The 23,744-nt window shown below is 38.4% G+C and overlaps 2 protein-coding genes and 1 long non-coding RNA gene across 15 annotated transcripts in view; 2 read left to right on the top strand and 1 right to left on the bottom strand.

The window, feature by feature from the left end:
• The window catches only part of P5CS (Delta[1]-pyrroline-5-carboxylate synthase), a 15,933-nt gene extending 5,760 nt beyond the window's left edge, over window positions 1-10,173 (top strand). For 7 of the 12 annotated variants that reach the window (XM_086975624.1, XM_086975621.1, XM_086975623.1 and 4 more), the window contains 18 exons: window positions 118-267; window positions 439-543; window positions 687-841; window positions 1,057-1,175; window positions 1,770-1,904; window positions 2,123-2,263; window positions 2,795-2,959; window positions 3,370-3,455; window positions 3,827-3,934; window positions 5,084-5,257; window positions 5,487-5,646; window positions 5,849-5,970; window positions 6,768-6,954; window positions 7,554-7,657; window positions 8,171-8,252; window positions 8,482-8,609; window positions 9,171-9,340; window positions 9,626-10,173. In XM_086975624.1, coding sequence (XP_086831750.1) covers window positions 118-267; window positions 439-543; window positions 687-841; window positions 1,057-1,175; window positions 1,770-1,904; window positions 2,123-2,263; window positions 2,795-2,959; window positions 3,370-3,455; window positions 3,827-3,934; window positions 5,084-5,257; window positions 5,487-5,646; window positions 5,849-5,970; window positions 6,768-6,954; window positions 7,554-7,657; window positions 8,171-8,252; window positions 8,482-8,606 — 2,118 coding nt within the window. In that variant the 3' untranslated portion in view covers window positions 8,607-8,609; window positions 9,171-9,340; window positions 9,626-10,173. Of the gene's footprint in view, window positions 1-117; window positions 268-438; window positions 544-686; window positions 842-1,056; window positions 1,176-1,769; window positions 1,905-2,122; window positions 2,264-2,794; window positions 2,960-3,369; window positions 3,456-3,826; window positions 3,935-5,083; window positions 5,258-5,486; window positions 5,647-5,848; window positions 5,971-6,767; window positions 6,955-7,553; window positions 7,658-8,170; window positions 8,253-8,481; window positions 8,610-9,170; window positions 9,348-9,625 lie in introns of all 12 variants that reach the window. The other 5 variants (XM_086975630.1, XM_086975628.1, XM_086975629.1 and 2 more) reach the window with 5 other exon arrangements.
• LOC147754169 (uncharacterized) lies at window positions 2,639-14,155 on the bottom strand. The gene is made up of 5 exons (XR_015317683.1): window positions 14,048-14,155; window positions 10,115-11,836; window positions 9,034-9,100; window positions 7,167-7,876; window positions 2,639-3,023 (listed from the first exon to the last, which is right to left on the bottom strand). It is a non-coding gene; the product is annotated as an uncharacterized LOC147754169 (long non-coding RNA).
• On the top strand, window positions 9,926-23,744 carry nst (phosphoglucomutase 3-like protein nst). 2 transcript variants are annotated; one of them, XM_086975638.1, is made up of 15 exons: window positions 9,926-10,059; window positions 13,701-13,791; window positions 14,110-14,206; window positions 14,549-14,637; window positions 14,860-14,993; window positions 15,461-15,548; window positions 15,938-16,048; window positions 16,450-16,534; window positions 17,056-17,149; window positions 17,336-17,483; window positions 18,892-18,993; window positions 19,365-19,507; window positions 19,939-20,011; window positions 20,371-20,492; window positions 21,709-23,744. In XM_086975638.1, exons 1-15 carry the CDS (start codon window positions 9,962-9,964, stop codon window positions 21,833-21,835), a joined length of 1,602 nt encoding a protein of 533 aa, XP_086831764.1. In that variant the 5' UTR covers window positions 9,926-9,961; the 3' UTR covers window positions 21,836-23,744. The 2 variants fall into 2 exon arrangements, with proteins under 2 accessions (XP_086831764.1, XP_086831765.1); XM_086975639.1 differs by lacking the exon at window positions 9,926-10,059 and adding an exon at window positions 12,332-12,447.

Raw genomic sequence — 23,744 nt, 5'->3', positions numbered from 1 at the left:
GATGTTAAATGGAGTGCTTGATGATTGGAGTGACTGTACAGTGGGCAGCAAGTAAAATCATAATGCTATGCTTAAAGTAGTACCTTGAGATTTCTTTCCGTCTTTCGTATGAAATAGGAGTTGTTGGTTGTCACCTCAGGAGCTGTGGCTTTCGGCAAATTAAAGTTATCCAAAGAGCTGCGTCTCTCAATGTCAATGAGGGAGACTCTATCTGCTAGAGATTCAGCTATTCCCGCGAAAACAAAGAAAAGCTCCTACGGAACCAGGTAGATATCAGAAATGTAATTATTTTTTGTAAAATATACCGAAATAAACCACTTTTTACAGTGCATATCGACCTGAATAATAATATTGCCTGTTTTACAATGTGCTAAAATCCAATAACATGATCCATTGTTTCTCATTGCACTCATGTGGAATGCGTTTCTTGACAACTGGCGGCGATCATCGGCGTGGGATGACTGCAGCGCAGCTGTTGGCCAAAGCGGCCTAATGGCTTTATACGACGCCATGTTTAATCAATATGGCGTCAACATTGCCCAGGTAATTTCGGGTGTTCAAATGAATGTATTTTTGTGAAACTTCTTTTTGTATCAGACAGTCTAACAGCGTTAGATCCTCAGAACCCAATAGGACATAAATCCCTTCGATTAACTGATGATACTTACCCGGTTGTTTTAATCCAGGTTCTGGTAACGAAACCAGATTTCTACAATCCCGAGTCGCGTCACTGGCTCCGTCAAATTCTTCTTGAGCTCCTGTCGCTGAACATTTTGCCGATTATTAACACGAACGATGCCGTATCTTCAGCAACAGCGCTTTATGACGAAGGGGAGCTCAAGTGAGAACTTTAAGATGATTCCATATCCTGTTACCACTAGCCTTAGTCTATTTTCCACTTTTCACTTATTGTGTGCGTCTTCTGCAGTATCGACTATAAGGCAGTAAAGTCAGACTAGTTATTCGAAGACTATAGTTTTTCCTTTAAAGAGCCCCCCATGTTTGCACAAAGAGCAGGTACGAGATTTACATGTGTTTTGCGTATTCGTTGTATAGTCCGCATGTCCAGCCGATCACCGATAATGACTCCTTAGCGGCCCATTTGGCAGTGGAAGCCGACGCTGATCTCATGGTTATAATGAGTAACGTTGATGGCCTTTATACGCAACCGCCAGGTGAGATATATGTAACGGTACTTTAATCCTCTCCGGCCTTCTTCAACTTCTACCTGCTTTTGAAAAAATACTCCGAGTTGTGGAAAATGTAATTGAATTTACTCCTAGCCTTTACTAAAATTAGGTAGGTACGTTTTTAGATCTTTGTCGCCGAGACGGCGTTTCAATAATATTCAGTTCGACATAAACATCAAGAGATTTAGACAATCCGACGGCCTCATCAACTTCGCTCAGGTTTGTTTCCTCAAGTTATCGATCACTCATTCTATTTGATAGAAAATTCAATGCTAGTGTTTAGGTGGACACCTTAGGTAGACCAGAGCGTATTCGCCTTATGGGCCGAGATGGTCCAAAATTACGATAATAAATATGAACTAGTAAAGCAGGAGTTTTTTTTTTGAAGGTTACATAGGATTGTCAACACGATGAAACAACTGCTAATCACGATTAACTAAGGTCGAAACGATGACGCCAAATTAGTTTGATATTTAGTCAACTATAGGCCAAGTCCATAAGGGAACTTAAAAAGTTTATTTTAGCTCAAATAAGAACAACTTAATGCATGGCACTACTAATTTTGTACTGTTTTTGCAGGTCAGGATGGTTCTAAGCTTCTCTATACTTACTCGCCACTCTACAGTGAAAGTGTTGTTTACGGCGAAAAATCAAAGGTTGGCATGGGTGGTATGGAAAGTAAGATTTCTGCTGCTTTGTGGGCGCTCGAAAGAGGTGAGACGCAATGCATTATTATTAGGTTCGTCATCTGCTAATTTCTATAAATAATCTGGAATACTACGTGTACAGGTTGTTCAATGCAATTAAAACTACTTTCAGTTTCTACGATTTGTTAAAATTAATGAATAATCTCGGACTGAGCTTTGAATCTGCGACTGGCCTTGCTCAGAACGAATGACTTAAGCCAGTGATTTTCTACTAATTGTCTGCAGGCGTCTCGGTGGTAATATGTAATGGCTTCCAAGAAGATGCAATCTCTCGTATTGTAGGTGGGAAGAAGGTCGGCACTTTCTTCACTAACCATCAAACTAAAGTGTTCTCCGTTGAGTCGCTGGCCGCAAACGCCAAAAAAGGTCAGAGACAATTACGTGAGATTGGCAATCCAAAAACACATGGACATGATGTACTATTGAGGGGACGATATGGGTTACAGAAAGAACGAACAACACCGTACATTTAGACCTAATACGGTCTACCGCTCTGCTATAAGTTTTGTAAAATATCGTCACGAAAAAAAAGCTTTTTTCAAAGATGCTCTTGTTAGGGTTGAAACATTTACTCGGATACAATCAATTCTACTGATGAATATATAATCATTAACTAACCAATTTACGAAAACATACCCGATGTCTTTACAAAAACAAATCTTACCACTCCCCTTAAAAACAGAATAAATTATGTATAATGCTTGCCTTTACGTGTGTAATATGAATCAAACGCAATGTGGGCACGTGCTAGCAAAATTGAGGTAAACAGTTTTATTTATGTAGTCTCGTCCATGAAGCGGATATGTAACTTATCGCTCGCGATCGGCGCGGCAGTCCACCCCATTCAGATCTGGGAATATATGAAATTAAGGATGCGAGCTAGTTAACCCGTTACAGATTCTGGGACGCTCGAGGCTCTGTCGGGCCGCCAACGCGGAGCTGTGATTCGTCGACTTGCTGACCTTCTTGTGGAGCGAGCGGATGAGGTGATTTGTGCTAACGTAAAGGACATCCGGGAGGCCGAATCGTCGGGGCTGGAAAAGTCGCTTCTCAGCAGACTCGGTATACGATGATAGACTGAATGGGATTTTTATGGGGGACGACGAATGAATAATGTGAAATTTAGCTAAACAGAATAGAAATACAAAATAGTGATAAACATTTGTAGTAACGATTTAGCGTTTGATCTGCAAAATCTAAGCTCAAAAATGTAATCAAATTGAGGCAAACCCAATCAATGGAACCACCGGTTATTGTTAGGTGCGCTATATCAAGTGATACACGTACGTATCTGTGTATACCAGGCAAACTTTTAATTTTTAACAAACTTTTTGCCTAATGAGGTAGTTCTTCAACTGCCTCATTAAGCAAAAAGTTTCGCTCGTGGCCTTGTGACGTCAAAATGATCGTGAGGCAAATATAATCATGTAACTGGAATATGGCTAATATGCCTAACAAAGCGTTGTCTTCAGTTCTGACCCTCTCGAAGTTAGAAAACCTTGCTGACGGCCTGCGGTCGATCGCGATTCAATGCGAAGAAAAAGGTATTCTAGGAAAGGTTAGTGCCACTTGACTTTGCCAAAACCGCTTGAAATCAATGCGTACTTTCAACGTGATTCAATCGTATTCAGGTGGAACTATCATTCTTCTAGACGATGTAAACGACACTCTCATCGCAAAAAAAAACTGCGGCGCAAATAAGAAATTGCCGAATTCGTCGATTCAATCCTGAATACTAATTGAATCCAGTTATACTTAATTTTTGTAGGCATGCAACTTTCTCGTGAGACCTTTAAAGGCCGTTAAGTGCCTTGCGTATTCTTCCGCAAGATTTTCGATTGCTACTTCTTGCGGTTATGGTTTGCGAAATGGGTGAAGAGACGCCCTAGCGTACGTGTAACGGTTCCTATTTTTACATTGTTATACCAGACTCTTCGACGTACCCTGTTAGCTGATGGACTTGAGCTTCAACAAATCACTGTCCCTATCGGGGTTCTTCTAGTTATTTTTGAGTCCCGACCTGACTGTCTTCCCCAGGTAAGCTTAGCAATATTTTGTTTGGAACTTTTATATAGGGGTGTAGAAAAAAAAACTGACCATTTTTCTAGCTAGATGACTTTAAAGTCATGTATCGCCTTCGTAGGATTTAAAAGCTGAAACTTGGCGATAGTGCTAAAATCGCGGAAATTACTTTGACAGTAGAGCGGATCGAAGAAAAGTGACACATTTTCGAAAAATTCGTAATGTTTTTACTATTTTTGTTACGCAAAAGGCGCAAACGCTGTCCAGGCTTATAAACAAATGGACGCCATGAGCAAGACCAACACGGCATGAGTGGTCGTGAAACCGTCGAGGAACTAAAGCCGATTACGAAAGAAAGGTGCTACCCGAATTGACGCAATCGACCGATTGACTCGACCGTATTTTTATCTGTGAAATTCTAAAAAACGTAATAGGATCGAACTATTCTAGAGCGGTCGGTCACGTGTGATTAAAAATGATAATAATGTGCGAATAAAAAAGATGTGCTTCACAATCCGTGGCAAAGTTCAGACTGATGCCGGCATATGTTTGTTGGGATTGGATAGCAATTATGGCTTATAAGTTGCTGCCACATGGCGATTGACTCGAACCTTTAGCGTCAAAAGCTAGCAATATTACAGCAAGCCACCTGAAAAAATAGACCAGGATTTGTGAACAGAAAAGGTGTTTTACCAAGACGCTGTCCAATTACATACCATTACCCTTAGGCCATCATCTAATTCGGTTTCTACAGAAGATACTTAATGCTGTTAACTCAATGGTGACAAAGAAGAATGCAAAAATCACTGGTCACAATTTTTCGCCCAGGAACCATAGTTGTGAGGCTTTGCAACTGTGGAACTATGGCCTTAGCAGAAGATGGACAACAGAAATCAATCCATCAAAATGGCAAAAAGCATTTAGTTCAGTCGCATTACAATTTATAAAATATATTTGCTTTAATTTTTACTCAAAGGGGTCTATACATTTTCAGCAACCAAATATTATTATGCTATTAGTCAATTTCCGCTTTGAAACTAGCCACACTTTATATCAAGAGAGAAGCCATTCGCATACTCAGCCGTAACTAACATCACCATAATTTCCTCTGCGTTCTCAAAGTTGGCTTCTGGTTTTGACTCAAAATCGCGTAACTCATTCCAGATTGCCTCGTTAGCCATAGCCACAGGAAATGGCCTGTTATTGAAAGGTGGCAAGGAAGCACTTAATTCCAATCGTGCCCTTTTCGTCTTAGTTCAAGAGGCTTTAGCTTCGATATCTGCTCAGGGCGCCGTTGCACTTGTATCCGAGCGAGAGGATGTTGATGAATTACTTCACGTAAGTACGAATATCCATTAATAGAATCGTCTACATATTACTGATTGATCTCAGCTATAAATACAGTGAAGCTCACCACGGTGACGAAAGTAGTAAACTGCACAAATGATCATAGTCTGCCTCAAAGAACTACACGGTAGAACAACGCTGAAACGCTAGTTTGCGCTAAAATGAGCCATAATAGTTTGTTTTGCACGACATTAACGGTCGCAAAATGTGGAATCTTCAGATGGAACAATATATTGATCTGATCATTCCTCGAGGTTCCTCTGATCTGGTCCGCTCAATACAGGCACGAGCCAAAGGCATACCAGTGCTTGGCCACTCTGAAGGCGTGTGTCACGTTTATGTTGATAAGGATGCAGATCTTCGCCAAGCATATCAAATCGGTCAGTTTGTTATGTTATTATGACTAAGTTACTAATATTTTAGTCGTGCGTGCATCACAGGAGTATGCTAACAATAAAACAAGAGTAGGACCCTGCAAGAGTTCTCTTGAGCACAGGGGATCCGCATCCTCAGTGCCTAGCTAATCGTTGAAAAGGAGGCCTGCTGTATTCTAAAGCTTCTTAAATTCGCCTTTGATTGCAGTCCGAGATTCTAAATGTGACTATCCTGCAGCCTGCAATTCGATGGAAACGCTTCTTATACATCGAGATCTCATCAACTCTGAATTTTTCAGCAACATGTGCACAATTCTCAAAAAAGATAACGTGAGTGCGCTGTTCTGGCCAGCTCAACCGACATGCGTATTGACTATTTGATGACTCATTCGATAAAATTTCTGGGTCAGCCAGTGACCGATAGTGATGATGACCCACAACTAGTAAACTGTTCAGTTCAAGAATTTTTGTCCAGATGAAAGTATATGTTAGTTGTACGTATTCTTTTGCGCGCTGTGCTAAATAATAAATGCATAGCATCATAATGCGCGCATTAAAAAATCGTAATCCAGGATCTCTGCCCACAAACCATTAAAAGTCACAATGACATTAAACACTCCAATGTTCTACAAATGTCTCCCTTGTTTGCAAATACCCACTGCTATATCTTATTATAGCAAATCATGCTATGGATAGCTAAATACAACCGGTAGGGGACATATTATGGATTCGGTCCATATACAAAATGATAATCAGAGGTTTGTTTAACGTTGTCACGCATGCACTTCACGCTTGTATTTTGCCTATTTCAATAAAGATATTCTAGCTGTTAAAGGTTAGAGTTTCACTGCATAGGTCATTCGACCGAATCGCGAATATTCAATTGTATTTTTAGTGCCGGAAAGGAAACTGTTCATAACTTCAGTCATCGTTTAACTACGTATATTAAATGCCTGTGAATGGATTGTATTGTAGTTTGAGTACAGATGTTTTTAAAGTAACATTTGAACCTCACAGGGCTACTGAAAGCCATGTCAAAAATTACGTTTAGAGAAATTGCGATAAAAAGAAAAAGAAATATAGACCTCAAATGATTTTATTACGCATTTTTCGTTCGGTAATTATAGGTTTTACTAAATGCTGGACCTCGTTTATCCCACACACTGACATTCGGTCCCCCTGAGGTTCGTTCACTAAAAGTCGAATATTCGAGACTCGAATGCGCGCTCGAAGTAGTCGACAGTGTGGAAGCGGCCATTGATCATATTAATGCATTTGGCAGTGGACACACAGACGCCATCGTCACCGAAAATCGTAAGTAACAATGTTCGTTTGGTTTCTTCAAGACTTTCACAATGGTACGGATAAGAAACAGACTACATTCGAGTACTTCCCCTCAACGTCAATCAAGTCTGATTTCGTTCACTGCGGTGAAAATCGTTCGAAAAGTTACTATAAGGTCTACTGAGAAACTGGAAAATTCAGTGGCTTATCTAATTAATACATATCCTGTATAGAGCGATTACCTGAGTGCTCCGCCCGATCCGCATTAGTTGGGGCAATCCAAGAGTATCTTGGATGGTAGTGGCTGTAACTGTGATCACTGCAGCTTCCACCAGTCCATCTTGCACATTTGTTCGTTGGTAGGGGCGTTAAGATTTCGAGGCCCTGTTTCACTAGTGCAATAAACTGGGTAACTAATAACCGATGGAACGAAACGTGGCCTATAGTACTTCACAGTTTATAAAACCCTTTGTGGGTTTTGGTGCCCCTCGCTTTGGACGACCTACCACACGGTTCAGACTAGGACTGATTCAGTATAAAGTATAATTAAAAGAGAACTTTGTTTTAATGCCTGAATCTAAAAGCTGAATCTCATTTGTAATATATAATCTATCTTTTTTTCCTTGTAGACGAAACAGCCGAAAAATTCTTGAGTTCTGTAGATTCAGCTTGCGTCTTCCGCAATGCATCCACTCGTTTCGCCGATGGATACCGATTCGGTCTTGGAGCCGAGGTACATTTGTTTTCCGTACATACAACTTTTAATGGCACTAGGACTTTTGCCAGCTACTAGAAGAGCTTATTAGTTCAGTTATTTTCGTAAGGGTAGATGTGTTTCGAGTTTCACGTCCGGTATCGCCGTTAAGCACTCCGTCAGATGGCTGGCTCCTGCCAGCGCGAAACGAAGTCTGTCGTTCTATGCCCAGGTTCGAACCTAGACCACAGCGTTTTCCTAAAATTAGCAGGCAAATATGTTATATAATGGTGGCTGGGATTCATGAGAAAATTCGTTGTTGCTAGCAGTGCACATAAGAAATATATATGTATATTCGAACGCTGCTCAAACGTAAAGTTCTATCCAAATCATCTAGAGCGAACACGGAAACCCAGTAACTTTAGTAAAAACAATATCTCTTAAAAATAAAATGAGCTATTAGGGTAGATTTAAGTAGTAAAACACATTACAATTAAAATGCACGAAATTAAACTTGTAGAGAAGTCATCAAAGATAATAACTGCTTCTTAGGTGGGTATCTCGACTGGACGTATTCACGCGCGTGGTCCGGTTGGCCTAGATGGTCTCCTTACAACAAAATGGCAACTCAGAGGTACTGCTTATATATGCCGTTTATAAGCTAACCCGTTATACTAGCTTAGCATCAAACATAGAAATCTCTGACCATACCTTTTACCTTACGATGCCCTTGAATATGAGGATTAGTAACACAAACGACTTTATTGTGGGTAATTTGTTAAAGAATCAAGCCATTCAGATAGCAAAAATTGAGTCAGACAAATAGTTAAACCTAGATCTTTTCTCTTGCCTTCTACTGACAGGGAGCGGTGACATTGTATCAGACTTCCACGAGGGCGATAGAAAGTTCAAGCACGAGTCTTTGCCTCTGACAGAGACGAATGATTTTACATGTAACGTTTCGAAGGCCACTACTAGCCAAGAATAGTGGGTAAGCTTCTTTATGCATTTTAAAGATTTAAAATTTTATTTAGTTAAATTTGAGGTTCACCTTGCAACACTGTCCACGAATTGCAAATTTACCACACTTAGTCAAGTCGATTGTCAAATGAAAATTTGTTAAATTGCCATAGATATGTACACCATAGCTGGAATTAGGCCTAAGAGCAGGTGCTGCCTCGTCATACATTATCATTTTCAAAGAGGGTCTTCACGCTGTGCTCGTATAGGTCTGAGTCCATAGGGGCACGGCCGAACTGAAACAGGCTTGTTATGACCTTTTCTAACAGTATAATTTAACAATAGAGTTTATATTATTAAATCTAAAGATTTTGTCCTCTTCTAATTGGGCTTTTAGTTTGAATACATTTGGGTGTAAAATAATATGACAAGAAGTAGCCAAGATGTTGGCTCACCGTTTACAGAAAACGCCTGTTAGGTTTCCCATACAGATGAGCGCTTTCACGTGTCGTCTACACCAACCTGTAACAGAAACGTAAAAAGAATCCCCTGCTCTGACTGTATTTAACATGAAAAATCTGTTTTATTGCAGGCCACAGAGCTGACTCAACATGTAATCCAGCTCAACAAGGTCGTTCATTTTGATTCTTACGTGACTCTGTATTTACTGATCGACTTGAATCCCCGAGACCCTTTGCAACCATTTTTGGAGTTGGACAACCTGTTGTTAAACTTCAGCTCTTTCTGAACAGAAGAATATTCGTAATAAGTTATTCCTAATTGATTTTATACGAACATAAATAACGGACCCTTTTAGTCCATATTTGTTCATTTAGTCTTTTATAAATTCTATCGGGCCGATGGCTCGTTCTTTGTTACGTCTGTGTGGCGCCTGTAAGCTTGTGTTGCTCAAATAATTCTTCTTTTAGGTATCGTTTTGACTAGTTTTTTCATGATCCTGTTTTTCTATGAGCAACTAGAGCTCTCCAAAATAATTTTCATCAGGGTGAAATGCACATATTTCCATGCGATTTTTTTCAATTTCAGTCCTACGGGTTGCTCTTGGCGCCCAAATTCAAAATTTGACACGTCCCCCGCACCAGCCTCTCTCAGCCAACAGAACGTGCTCTCTCCCCAACGGCCTTTTGTGCAACGTTATTACTTCTTATCGCAAAGTTACTAGATTGATCTTCTGTAATCCCTCTAGTGCAAGTTGTTGGATCGCGTCGATTACCGAAGGCGACCTGCACTCAGCCGACATTACTCGAGGATACAGTGGTCGATTCGTCGTTACCAATAAAACATTGAAAGTGCGAAACAGCTGATTTGTGAAATTATATAGGACTTTGTTTTACTGTGAATCAGCCACTAAAACGCGAAACAATGTCGTCTTTTGCTACAACACTTAAACTTAATAGTGCAAAATACCCGCGATTGACCGGCATACAATTCGCCTACGGGACCTCAGGCATTCGAACCAAGTAAGCATGACCGATTGTCAAAATGGCGTCAGCTCAATTCATGTAGAACTCTCACATGTTTTCTGCATAGAGCATTCAAACAAACTCAATAAATGCGCCGGTTATGTAAACAAACTGAATTTGTCTTGATGTGATCGTTCTACGGCAACACAAATAACTTCTTCAAAGTTTCTTAGTAGTTCAAAGTCTTCGACTAGAGAGTTCTGCTACATCATCTTTGTACATTTAGTTCGCCGAAAAATGTTTTTGTGGCCCGACTATTGTTACACGTTGCGAACCATTCACACAAAAATCGTATATCGAGGGCGGGCTTTTTGAAAATTCATGAATTTCATGCCGTCAGAGCTGATAAGTCTCTACAACTAATGTGGGTCGTCGTGCGTGAAGGATCTATTTTAGGCACCCGAATTGTTTAAGGGCCAATCTACTTATGCTCTGAAAAAATATCATGTTAGTTATAAAGCCCGCGAGATTCTAGGAATTAAGTAAGCATAATGGCACTATTGTTATCACTATACGAATCATGCGTTCGGATAAGTTTCCTAAATAAAATTTCTAAATAAATGTTTGCAACAATGGACGTTACGCGCTGCTTACTCAAACCGATCAACGAATGAGACTGATAGAGAGGTCGTAGTTGTTGCCGGTACTTGAAGGGGCAATGTATGGAGTACAGTGGAATATTGCAACGCTTCGTATGTATATGCTAAAATGTATAAGGGCATTCACTTGGCTGATTCTAATGTGTGATAACAACAATTGCTAATCGATACATGTTCTTTAATTGACTAAACATTAAATTATTATTACTAGTAAAATTAAAGTTATCTAGTAATAGTGTATCTGCAAAAGCAATATATTTATTTTTACAGCCTTTGTGATATATCTCTGGTTTTCAGAAATATAGCATATTTTTAGTTTTCCATGATTCGGTGACTGAGAGGGCACCGCAGTTCAAGCTTTTTAAACTAATTTTGCTACAAGCCAATTATAGCTACTTCTACTAGTATTATCTTGCTATTTATTAAGGAACTATTAATTAGCTTGCTGAAAATAAATTACGTTTATATTTAATGTTAATGAGCAATAGACACGAACTTTAGTGGTCACTCATCACCTTAAATGTAACGAATGCCATTTGACTTTTACGCAAATAGATGAAAACTTTGTAACATTTGGACATGAAGGAGGGCGAACTATTGTTAGTTTTTGTATTTTCCGAGGAAAAACAATTCAGATAAGGCCATTTGTCAGGTATCATTTTTCTCTCATTTTTTAGTGAACAAAACCTTTCGAATAGGTTACCAATGTGATTTTGAGTATCTGTGTGTCAAAAGTAACAGACGTTTGAATTTGATCGTTGCATACATTCGAGGAAGGATAATATCGATGGACATGTGCAAATTGCTTGATTTTGACACAGGTCGTAAGGCTTGTGCCATAAGGTTTTGTTTCTTCTATAGCAGACATAAGGGTTCATGAGCGTATCAATAGTTTCTTCGGAAATGATCGCACTGTTATTTCAAATATTTCACTTATACTTTCTCTCAATGATAGAAACATCTGTCAGTGTATTCGCAGATGTATTGTTCACTGAATGCGCAGTTTGTGTGGACTTTCAATAGAACAACGTCGGTGCCCCGTTTTGTTGTTACCGTTCGCCAGGCCGTTCATCCCGACCCGATATTAAACAACTGGGAAACAGGAAAAATCAGCCACACCATTTTCGATGAAGCTTTAGTGATGTTACACAAATACGTCCCTTGTTTCGTTCGTTCTGCAGAATAATACAAAAAATAAGGCCATTGTGATCTATTAGTTTTAGAGTATCGATTCTATACCTAAGTTATTTTACAAATTACGCGCTTTCAGGTGACCTATTGAAATTAATTAGTTAACTAGTAACCTGTATTGGCAAATCGGGTAACATAATTGCAAACTAGTTCCTATTTTTCGTCGTTTGCCTCTAGAAAGTATATGTAGCATTATATGAGCCTAAATCTACTTTAGGAAAGTATAAATAAAAGTGGAGAATAAATAGCCAATGTTACAAAATAAATAATTCAGCTATAGATTAAACGATGCTCCTATCAGGGGTAAGATAAAGTAAGCTGATTACTTTATCCTTGTTGGATATAATAACGGCATTCTGCTAAGTATTTTGAGCGACCCGCCTTCCGCGATGTAAGTGCCGTAAGATTGAGATACTCTTGTCCTTGACATATTTCAACAGAGCACATAGAAGGTAAAATCGACCTATCAAGCGAACGTTCTGCATTTCAATTAATAGTTATTATATGCTGTGTCGTACTATGAAGTTGTGATATTAGACTCTGTATAAGACGGTAACCTCTACATGATAATGGCCACCACCATCCTCATTCCTGCGTATGACCTTTTAAGCCATTTTTTAATTCTTACATTTCCTGAACACGGTGCCATGCTAAAAGTGTACATTTCGCCTCAATTTTGATCAGACAGTTTTAAGGTGACAACGTTGTTTTTAATCCGGTTTTAAACGCTAATAAAATAATGTGTGTTTGTGCGTCTATGTTACCTTTGGCCTATTGCGAATTATCTGCTAGCAAGCAGCTCTTCTAATCCTAATCTGAAAGGAAATTATTGATGCGATGTGTTTGCTCGCTATTTCAGGCGCAACAAATACAAACGTGTGCTAAAAGAAACGTGAATTACTAAGCAATGGTATCAATGAAAGCGTATTGGAACTTGATAAGAATTGATTAGAATTCAATCTATTTCTATCGGTGGTACAATATCAGCTGCAATTATCGCTGCGTATGTGAAACCCAGAGTGGCGCCTTGCTTCTCGTTTCAATAGCACCTAGGCTTCGAAAAAATATTGTATGATGGAATATAGTTAAACTAGAGTTAGCCAAATACCTCTGTAATGGAAACAAAAGAAACAAGTGAATTATCTAAATCATATATCAATAATTTGCAACCGTTACATCTAAAAATAATCCGGCAATATTTAGAACAATGGTAAATCATCCACTGTTTGGGTGGGAAGTGTTAGTTGTGCTATCTATCCAAGCTAACCCTGACTTCTAATTTCTGCTTTGAGACGAACCTCCGTTATTCTTCTTAAAGGATGATTTATATTTAGAACAGAATTACTTGCAATTACTCAAAAGACATGTAAGTCTTTTACTGAATACAGTATCTTTTTTTTTTTAGAAGCATGTACAACCGTGCTGAAGTACAACATACGAACACTGCTAGTCAATCGACAAATAATGTTATAGGCCTTATATGAGACCCCTTTGTAGAAAAGCAAGTTCTTGAACGTTCTGAAAAACGTAGTTGAGAAATATTCATTTACCATAACCATAATTAACAAAAAGCAACGAACAATACTTAGATACGTTTTTTTAGCCGAATGGGTGCAAAATAACTTGCAAGATTCTAATTAACTAATGACAGTTCGATTGGTTACAAGTTATCTTGCTGGAGAATTGAGTTCATGGACCTGAGTGAGACATTTGTGTTACACGATTCAGTTTTAATTGCCACAGTCAGTTTGAAAGATGCTGCAAAGGTGGGGAAAGTATCAAGTAAACTTTTGAACGAGACTGCACAAAGTACAACTCGTATTTAAATATTTTTTTTGGCTCGTTTAGGGCAGACACGCTTTCTGGGGCGATGTTTCGGCTTGGAGTAATCGCAGCACTTCGTTCGCGTTCCGTGGGTGGTGCCACTATCGGATGCATGGTACGACTTCAATAAAGCTGGTCACTTTGTCTCTAATAGCATAAATCACATTTACATTAACAATGCAACAAAGCAAAATAGCGACATAGTGATTTTGCTGTTCTTTTGTCACGATAACCTTATTTCCTGTCTGATCGATTTTTGGTCGAACATCTTTCCACTATTTGTTTGAAGTTCATTAAAAATTACCTAAAAACAATATATCTAGCCTATACGCAGTACAATACTGTTTCGAAAAAAAAAAGGAACACATTACTGCATGGAGAAATGTCTGACGAGCAACTGTATGGGACATTCTAATGCAATGCTCACTTTCAGGTTACAGCATCGCATAATCCCGAATGTGACAATGGAGCCAAACTGATTGACCCATTAGGGGAGATGATGGAAATCAGCTGGGAAGCTCGTACAACTGGTAGCAATGATTTGAGTTTGCCGGTTTATCTGTGTGGTAGCATCTGTTCTGCATCGATAGGACAAATGGAAATGACGTGTTTTTAAACTATTCGTAGTTTCTATATAATGAAGTTATTACCTGCAGCGCAGATGCAGCGGGCCTGCTTCCGCTGGCGGTAATGATTATACTCATGTATTATATATATCGTAGTTTAAATCTCTAAAGCTGGCTTAGTACGTATACACTGCAGTGTTGATTGTACAATGATACGTGGGGTCGATGTGGCTATCAAGCTTGAGTTTGGTGGCGGGTTTGTAATAAGTAGATTTCAACGAAATGTCTTTGATGTTCTTGTTTAAGAGGTTGTCAATGCGGCTGATAACGAACTCCTTGAGAAACTGGAGAAAATTGTTACTGAACTTGCAATTCCTGAGGGATACTCCAATGTGGTGAGTAATAGCATTACAGTCAATAATATTTTCATCTAACAAAATAGATTCCAAAATAGATGTTGTTTTCTCCAAGTGGTCCTTTGTGCAGATTTTGGGGCACTGAGATATAGGTTAATTCATGCATGCTTTTACTTAATCGGAAGTACAGTATCTAACGCTGTCTACTGATTTGAGCAATTACGTTCCTTTGTCTGTAGCAGTACGCTTTTTTGTGTTTAGGTTGTAGGCTGCGATACCCGAAAGAGCTCTCCCGGCTTATTGCAGGCTGTAATTGATGGCGCTGGGAGCGTTGCCTCATGCATGGTTCAGGACGTTGGAACGGTGACCACACCTCAGCTGCACTTCATTGTTAGGTAATAAAAGTTCAGGATAGACTCACTTGTGCGGAAATTGACGGTAAGCTTTCGATTTTACTTCTTAACTGAGAAGAACTCGAGGTAGTTTTTGAAAGTAATTTCAATGAATGACTGCTCCGTAACATAACGAAAATCAAGAACAGTCCAAGAATGTTTATTACTTGAATTACGTCAATGGAGGATAAACAACAGTGACTTTTTGTGCAGCCCTAAAAATAGACGAAATTGGAACATTTTTACAAGTTTGAAAGTTATTTGAAGTGCAACGCGTCCTTATATACAGATTAGTTGTGTACACGTAAAATGCTCAGGACGGCCTAAAGCGTAATTGTGGCAGCTGTAATCTACTCAGTATCGAGCGGATGAATTCAGGAGTTGTTTCTAACATAAAAAAATAGCCTCAAAAATCTCATAGGGGATCGAATGTTCCTAGCAAATAATGAACGGTAAAAACTTGATTACAGGTGCCGTAATGACCCAAAGTACGGAACGGCCTCGCTTGACGGATACTACGGGAAATTAAGCGCTGCCTTTAATCGGGTTGTCTCAACGGTAGGTACAATTGTTGCTACATCTGAAATATCGTGAAGTGAATAGAGTATATTAATTATAACAGATGTGTACGGGTATTTTCAGTACGATTCGTTGAATTCTTTAGTGTACAATTTATTTATACATGAATTACAAGTATGTTTTTAGCATAGCAAATCTGCTTTCCCTCACTCCTCAATAAAACTTTATTGTCTGTTTCAATTTTGTCAATTTCTAAGTTATAAAACACAGCGAAATTCAGAATCCCATTGTAGGTTAGCCTAATTACGAGGCAGCTTCGCGTCAAATTTTATGTCTCAGTCGAAAAGTTTCCTATCCTGGTAGTCCTGTTTCACGCCTAATTTATTTAACTAATTATAAAGGCTTAATATCTTTTAATATAACCCAAGACGGCTAGCAACCCGACGCACTACAATCCAAAGCTGACGGTGGACGCTGCCAATGGAGTGGGGTCTGAAAAGTTACGAGTGCTCGCTGGACACCTTGGAGGATCCGTCCAGGTAAATCTTTTTACAACAAGTCTTAGATACATCACACTGATGAAGTGTCCTGATTAGTACATAGATTTTATCTCACTCGAGTATGCCACGCTGCGAGAATGAATCAGATCGAATTAGTTCTAGGTAAAGTTTGATAAGTTGGAGAACCACTTACATTTTTATGGCCATAGTTAAATGAAGGACGAATTAAATAGTAATCTAGAACACGCCGCCACAACAACGACACGGAGTTTCCTTTGAGTGTATGGTTCCTTGATTTGGCACCAAACAAATTTGTCTGAACTCGTAGTTTTTTAACAAAGTTATTTATTTAGCTGTTACATTATTAATCTTGTTTGATACTATTGCTTCATTTAATTGTTATGATATTATTAAAATAAACATTTTAACCTGAGTTTTAGGTGACAATTGTCAATGATGGGGACGGGATATTGAACCACGAATGCGGGGCCGACTACGTCAAAACCGGCCAGAAAGCACCCGCCGGTACAGTGAATTTTATTTTTAATTTGGTTCTATTTTAAATCAACTATACCCTCTAAAACCTAACAGATCAAATAGAAATACTTCCGCGTTTCAAATAGTGACTCTGTTGTTTCATGGAATGCCTAACGGCGATACCGGACATCGCACTCGAAATATAGAGGTTACGGACATCGTATCATACTACAAATCCGTGCTTGCGTTTGTTTTTGTAACGTTAAAATGATCCACTTATTCTTGTTCCTTATTTTTTACAAATTATGCAGCGTTTTCGTCGCATAGTGAGGCTTGAAGCAAAAATTCGAGGCTCTTTCCGCCTAGCTTATGTTCTGTATGTCCTTTACGTATATATATATATATATATATATATTACGAGGGACACCTGCAATATATAATAATGCATACAGCCGACGAAGTAGTAGTTATTTACCGTTTCTTCTGTACTAAATTTTACGTCTATCCAATGAGGACACAGCATATTCGAGTGTATGTTGGTACTTAGTAGTCACATTAACCTGTTTCAGGCTTAACGTTGAGTCCATTGGCGCGGTATGCTTCACTCGACGGTGACGCGGACAGACTTGTTTACTACTTTGCCGATTCTGAAGGGAAGTTCAGGTTGGTTGAGAAGCATTTCTATGATATAGTTTTACAGTTAATTTAGCGCTACTGATATACCGAGATAATCTACAGGGTAGATTATAAAACGCGACGTTCTTTTAGATATTCACTTTATAGATGCTTATAGTAATGCGCTATGCTTTACGTATGTTTATATTAATCCTTATACTTTGTTGGTAACAGGTTGCTTGATGGGGATCGCATAGCTACACTTCTCACCCGTTACCTCAAGAAACTTCTAGATGAAGCTCAAGTGAAAGACCTAGATCTGGCTATCATTCAGACGGCCTATGCAAATGGAAGTTCTACCGAATACATCAGAAATAAGCTGGTACATTTACTTTTGAATGAGTATCAAACTCCTAACGAAAATTGGGTTGAAATGTTTATTCTGGAGAATATTAAACAAGAACTGCAACTGTCTGCAATTGAATCTTCGAGTTTGGTTCTATTCACCAATCAGGATTATTAGAATTGACCCTTTTTTATTTATTTGTTCATTTATTTTTATTAATAAAATGTAGGTTCTTTAGTTTCGGATCTAAACTCGGTGTGTTACGCTTAATATGTATTGATATAGAATAAGGTGATTATTTTGACAAGGTGTCAAGCAGAGCAGACAAATAACAATACAGAAGTATAAACCATTAATCAGAAATTGGTAATTGTTAATGACCTTTTTTTAATGACTCTATTTTTAGAAGGTAGGTAGGTGGGTAAGTAGTTCCCGGGGTAACTAATCTTAGGGGTTTGCGTGCTAATCTTAGGGGCACGTTGTGGTTTTAGAACCCGGGCATAGACAGACTTCGTTTCGGAGCCAGCCGTCTGATGGAATGCCTAGTGACGGTACCGGACATAGAACTCGAGACACAGATGCAGTCGGTTACAAATAATCTCTTTAGAAGGTTTAGGCACACTGTTCCAAACAAACAACCGTTTACAATCGAAGCTACATTCCTTGCAAAACCTATAATTGGGGATTATACTATTTATTGTAGAACTAAAAGGCTAAACAGGAAGTTCATATCACTCATAATATTTAAATCTTGCATCCAGACCTTCCACTGCCCGTGTACTGGAAGAAATTGTATACAGAAAGAAGTGTTAAAACAAAGGCAAACTTTAACAATTAAATCATTGTATTTTCCATCGGTTGATAACAGATTTAAAACTAATTAACACAAAGTTAACCGAACAGCGTCAGAACCATAGAAATTATGCTCTAGTGGCTTTCACATAATAAAAAACATCAATATGTATATCGTAGTTAAGCCAGTAGAAGAAAAGGTTCAAGTTGCAAATAGACGGTAAAAGTTAAGATCATTGTTAGCCGCTTGGCTTTGATCGAAGTTGGTGAACAAACCTAAACTAAAGAAAACTGCAGTGGGGTAGGGATGGATAAGTTAAAGACGAATTAAATCGAAAGGGTCATATAGCTAATGCAAGGTTTGAATATCTCGAACAGGGCAAATTAGTGGCCTGCTTTAGTATTCTTGAACATCTTAAATGAATCTGCAGCGCAAAATTTCAAAGAAAACAAAGGAGCGCGAGGGACGCAGCTAATTAAAATGTTCTAGCGTCACTACTTTGATAGTAAAAAATTCAAATCACTAAACATAATACCTTACAATATCTACAACAGCTATATACTCATTATCGTATACTATAATTATTTAGATTAATAGATGTTGTTTGTGATGGCTACTTTCTATAAACAATTTTCCGTTTTGTATTTTCAGAACGTTTCAGTGACATGTGTACCTACTGGAGTAAAGCATCTTCATCATGAGGCCCTTAAGGCCGGTGTCGGTATTTACTTTGAAGCCAACGGACACGGAACGGTGTGTATATGGCTAATAAAATCAAAATATTGTGGTAGAGAGAGAAATGTATAAGGATATAAAGCGTATAATATATAATAGAATGCACTAGTGTTAGATTTTAAGTTAATGGGAACACATAAGCAAACGTGGATAAAGCAATCATTCTACAACCGCTGCTCTTATTCGAGCATTCAGATTTTCAGATAGCTCTAATGCAAAAGTACGTTTTTATACTCTATTTAATTTAGAAGATAGAAATTTGGACTTGGAATAGCATACTGACTATGCTAAAATGGAGGCGTGTTATGTAGTAACGAATTGAAGTAAATTACAAGGGCAAAAAGCCACTACAGCATCTGATACATTCATTTATTTGGAAATCATTTCAGATTTGCTTCAGCGCTCGTGCCAAACAGCTAATAGCTTCTTCTAATGCAGTCGCTTCCCGCAAACTTTTGGATTTCATCGATATGACAAACGAGACTGTAGGCGACGCACTCTCTGATTTGCTCCTCGTTGAGGCTGTTCTGAGGTAAAAATGAGTTACCTAAAAGATCACCAACAAGTAATTTATTATATCAGCAAACTATATGGACTGAATAGATATACCCAGCCCTGTATTTTATATTATACGGAGACTCCAGCATAATAACTCTATTATAGCTGATCTAGAATATAAATATCTACAATATAAGTCAATGAACCGGTTGGACATACATCGGCTTTACCTGCTAGCGTCATCATATGCATAAAATAGAACGTGAGCGAAGAATGACAGATTGAATATAGCAATAGGCAGACCTAAGTTGTGGCCAGCCGTTTAAAGTTAAATGGAACTGCTGTAACCTGTGCAAGATTGCTTGGCAAACTATATGGTAACGTTTTAGAAGTTTTCGATTTTAATAGTACAAATGACATTTGTTAGACTGAAGCACTTACTCTTGTAATTGGATTCTTACATAGGGATTTGGACTTGGATGTCGCTGACTGGCTCAGTGAGTACGAAGATCTCCCCAGCCGACAGATCAAAGTTACAGTAAGTAACTGTTGTTGACTTTTCTATTAAACTAAGCTTTGCTTACCTTTCGATGCGTACAAACTGAGCTATCTGTTTCAGAGACAGTTTCAATTATAAAGTAATTATTTTCCCAAGAAGGGCCATGGTCCAGAATATCTGTATCTGATTCTCGACGGAATGGATGCAGTAGGGGGAGACAAGCGATATTTCTACGTTGAATAACCCAAGTAGCATTAATAATGAAAAACTTTGAAATTGTTAGATAATAAGAATTGACCTCCCGTATATTTATAGTTCAATAAGCTCTTTAGGTCATTTGAGTTTTTAGTTAACATTAGAAAGTCTAAATTTCTGCTATATATTGAATTTGCGCCAAGGTTCCAGATCGTACAGCGATTAAAACAACAAATGCGGAAACGAAATGCACGGCTCCAGAGGGACTCCAAGCTGCTATTGATACAGCCGTGGCCAGGTACCCGAAGGGACGATCCTTTGTAAGGTTTGTATATAGTTTTTCATCTGAAATGACCCTTGATATAGTATCAACGAGTTAAATAATAAAGAAAGAAAAAAGTTCAGTTGTACTTTCCTTAGAAATATAGTATTAGGTTGTGACGAGCTAACCGGAGTAGGTTTCGAAAAAATGTTTGTTCCTTGAAGACCACAGTGCCTCGAAAATTCATCGAAGATTCACGAAGACATTAGGCAAGAAGGCGAAGGATAGCGTGTGAATAATGCAAACGCTTCAAGAACGGAGATTGGAGTATTGGCGACGAAATATGAAATTATTAAGAGTCGGAAACCATCGCCATAACTAAAGAGCTTTTTCATAAAACCAGAACTTAGAGCCGAAGGGTTCTGTCGGCTAAAACTGGCATTTTACATATAACGTGTTACAGAATTATAACCCAAATATCGAGACTGCGGAAATCGGGTAAGAAAATGGGACCATTCGTGAATTGATTCTACGCTAGTTAAAAATGCGTATAGTGTATTCCACGTGTATTGCAGTTTAATCAACGAAAAGCGCGCCTGGAACATACGGTAGCTATAGACAAAGTATGATTAGGACAGGGACCAAGCGAGAATCGCAGGGAACTGAAGTTCGGTGGCAGTCAAATAGGTTCGGACGCAAGACGATGACAGTATTTGCAATGAGTATCAGGACATCTGCTACAATATAATATTCGTCAAGAATCAAACAATGACCGCGCCCGCTGTCTCGAGTCTCTTGAAAGACTTACGGACCTCTAACATGGCAATCGCAAGCTCGCTACCTGGTTACTTGCTGACGATACCAGACTTCATCGCCATGTTTCAATTATCCATGCTCTAAAGAGCTTTCCCTGCCCCAGAAAGGACAAAAAATCAGCAAGCATATCCTACTATTGATTTATTTTCATGAGTAGAGGGTTTGCGTACGCGAATACGAATGGCAAGTGTACGATCGCCCAGGAGTTGTCAGAACGCAGGGACCGATTTTTTAGTACGTGTTAGAGTTTTCAAATACGTACTAAAAAATATAATTCTAGCCTAACCAATCCGCTGGATTCGTTTGTGACGACCTGATATCGTTTTTTAATTAAAAAACGTACATATAATTATGAAATGTTATTCAATAACTTTCTTAATTTTTTTATTGACAATATGTAAACGTTTCTTTCAGTTTCTGCTTAATGCTAACTTTCTGAACGGTTATATTTACCGTATTTTAGGCCATCGGGAACAGAGGACATCGTTAGGGTCTATGCTGAGGCTGCAGGAGAAACCAATGGGAAAGAGAACGCTGAGCTTCTTGCCGCTGAAGTTGTGCGCCTGGTGCAAACATTTCTAGCAGAGTAATCATAAAAACCGCTATCCTTTTATTATGTCTCTAGCACTGCCTTATATTTATCCATAATTTTCTATATAAGACACTGTTGAAAAATACGATGACTAGGAAGGACCTATGAGCTGAGATCACTTACATTTTGCAATTTCCAATATGGTATGGTATCAGTTACAACCAACTTATTGGTAAACAAACGTTCTGGATAATCTCTAATCGAAAGTAACCTAGTATTTCTGTAGAACTCTGTATAAAATTGCATTCAGCCGCCTTCTAAGTGCACCATGGATGGTCTGGTGATGATGGATACAAATAGTAAATGATCGATTCATCCTCGATATATAAACGTATGTAGTAAATGGTAAATGTATATATGGGAATTATAAGTGTTTAATTATTCTCGAGGCAAGTTCTACAGAAAACGTAAGCGTACTTCATTTACTATTCAGAACTTGCCTCGACAATAATTAAATACTTTTATAATTCCCATATGTACACTTTCTGCTACAGAAAATGGATACCGGTACACTAGATGTGTTTGAGCTCTATCCGAGCCGAAGCTAAGTTAGTGCGAAGGCAAAGTTGTCGAAATGTCGACCGTGACCCATTAAATAGTTTCTCTTTCCACCATTCAGCTACTGAGACCAAAACAGGCAACTGAAATTAACAGTGGCGTCTTCTTTATGGTAAGAAGTTCCACCTAACTGAAAATATACCATCTTCATGACGACCAAGAACCGATTTTAGTATTGTTAGGCAGAAACGTTTGCTTCTACGAATACTAATTAAGCTAGGCGAATACAAACTGGATCCATCGCAATATATCCGAAAATATGACTAATCTGGGTTGTAAGAAACGAAACCTTACCCACTGTAACAAAAAAAAAGACCTCCGGAATATGCTAGATCTGATCCTGTTCGGCTACTTTTCTAGCGGTAGACAAATGTAATTGGAATCTACTTCTTTCGGTCTGTGAAAGAAGGCTTCAAGTAATAGTAAGATAAAAATTATGGCGCGCAGCAGATCCCATTTCTACTATTACAGATATCAATAACGTGAAGTTCACGAACGACCTCATTTGCCTCAAATAACTACTTCACATTTTATTTATCTGAATCTTCAAATAGGTTTGCTTTCGTTGATTTCTAATACCCGCTGGGGGCTCCTATTTTTATTGGTAAAACTCATATCATCGTATGAAAAACTTAAGAAGTGGCTATACAGGTGCAGTCAGTTCCTGTACGCTGGTATAAATCTACTAAGAGCTTTAATAGGTTTGCTCTCTGTCCCAGTACAAATATTTACAAAAGGGCACAATCTCTTTACATTCAATTCCAATGTGGGACATGTGGCCTGTCGGAGGAGCTCAACTCAGCAAGAGGTTTCATAGCATTCTTTAATTCTTATTTTAATAAATAATTAAATTTAATAATTGTTTTTCGTTTGTACCAAATACCTAATAATCAAACGTATTATGTTGTGACTGTTAGCATCAGCGCAAATATCCCCACCAAAAGAAAGCCACTATGTTCTGTTACAAATGTTTAAGCCTCGGAGCCAATTCCTATTACTAAACCCTAGCCTAATCTGTTACCTTAAACTTTGACGACGGCAACGTCTCACACATTCAGCGATACTGCATACATAATTTATTTTTTCTTTAGATCCACATTTCTTTCGTACTTGTGAAGTATTTATGTGGCTCTGTCACATGTTGCGGCGAATAGAAACTCCACTATAACATTGACCTCTACTTGTGAATTTTCTAACATTTTCCTTCACTAAACTATAAAATATTACGGGCACGTAAAGCAATATATTTTCGTATGTCTTATTAATTTTGTATCATCAATTTCACGATCATCGGCCCAAAGAAAAGCTAATAAAACATATATATATATATATATATATATAAAAAACAA

Source organism: Varroa destructor, unplaced genomic scaffold (genome assembly GCF_002443255.2).
Source record: "Varroa destructor unplaced genomic scaffold, Vdes_3.0 BEIS01000007.1, whole genome shotgun sequence".
Classification (NCBI taxonomy): Eukaryota; Metazoa; Arthropoda; class Arachnida; order Mesostigmata; family Varroidae; genus Varroa; species Varroa destructor.
The sequence above is the reverse complement of the archived record's forward strand: the minus strand, read 5'-3'. Positions and strand labels throughout refer to the sequence as shown.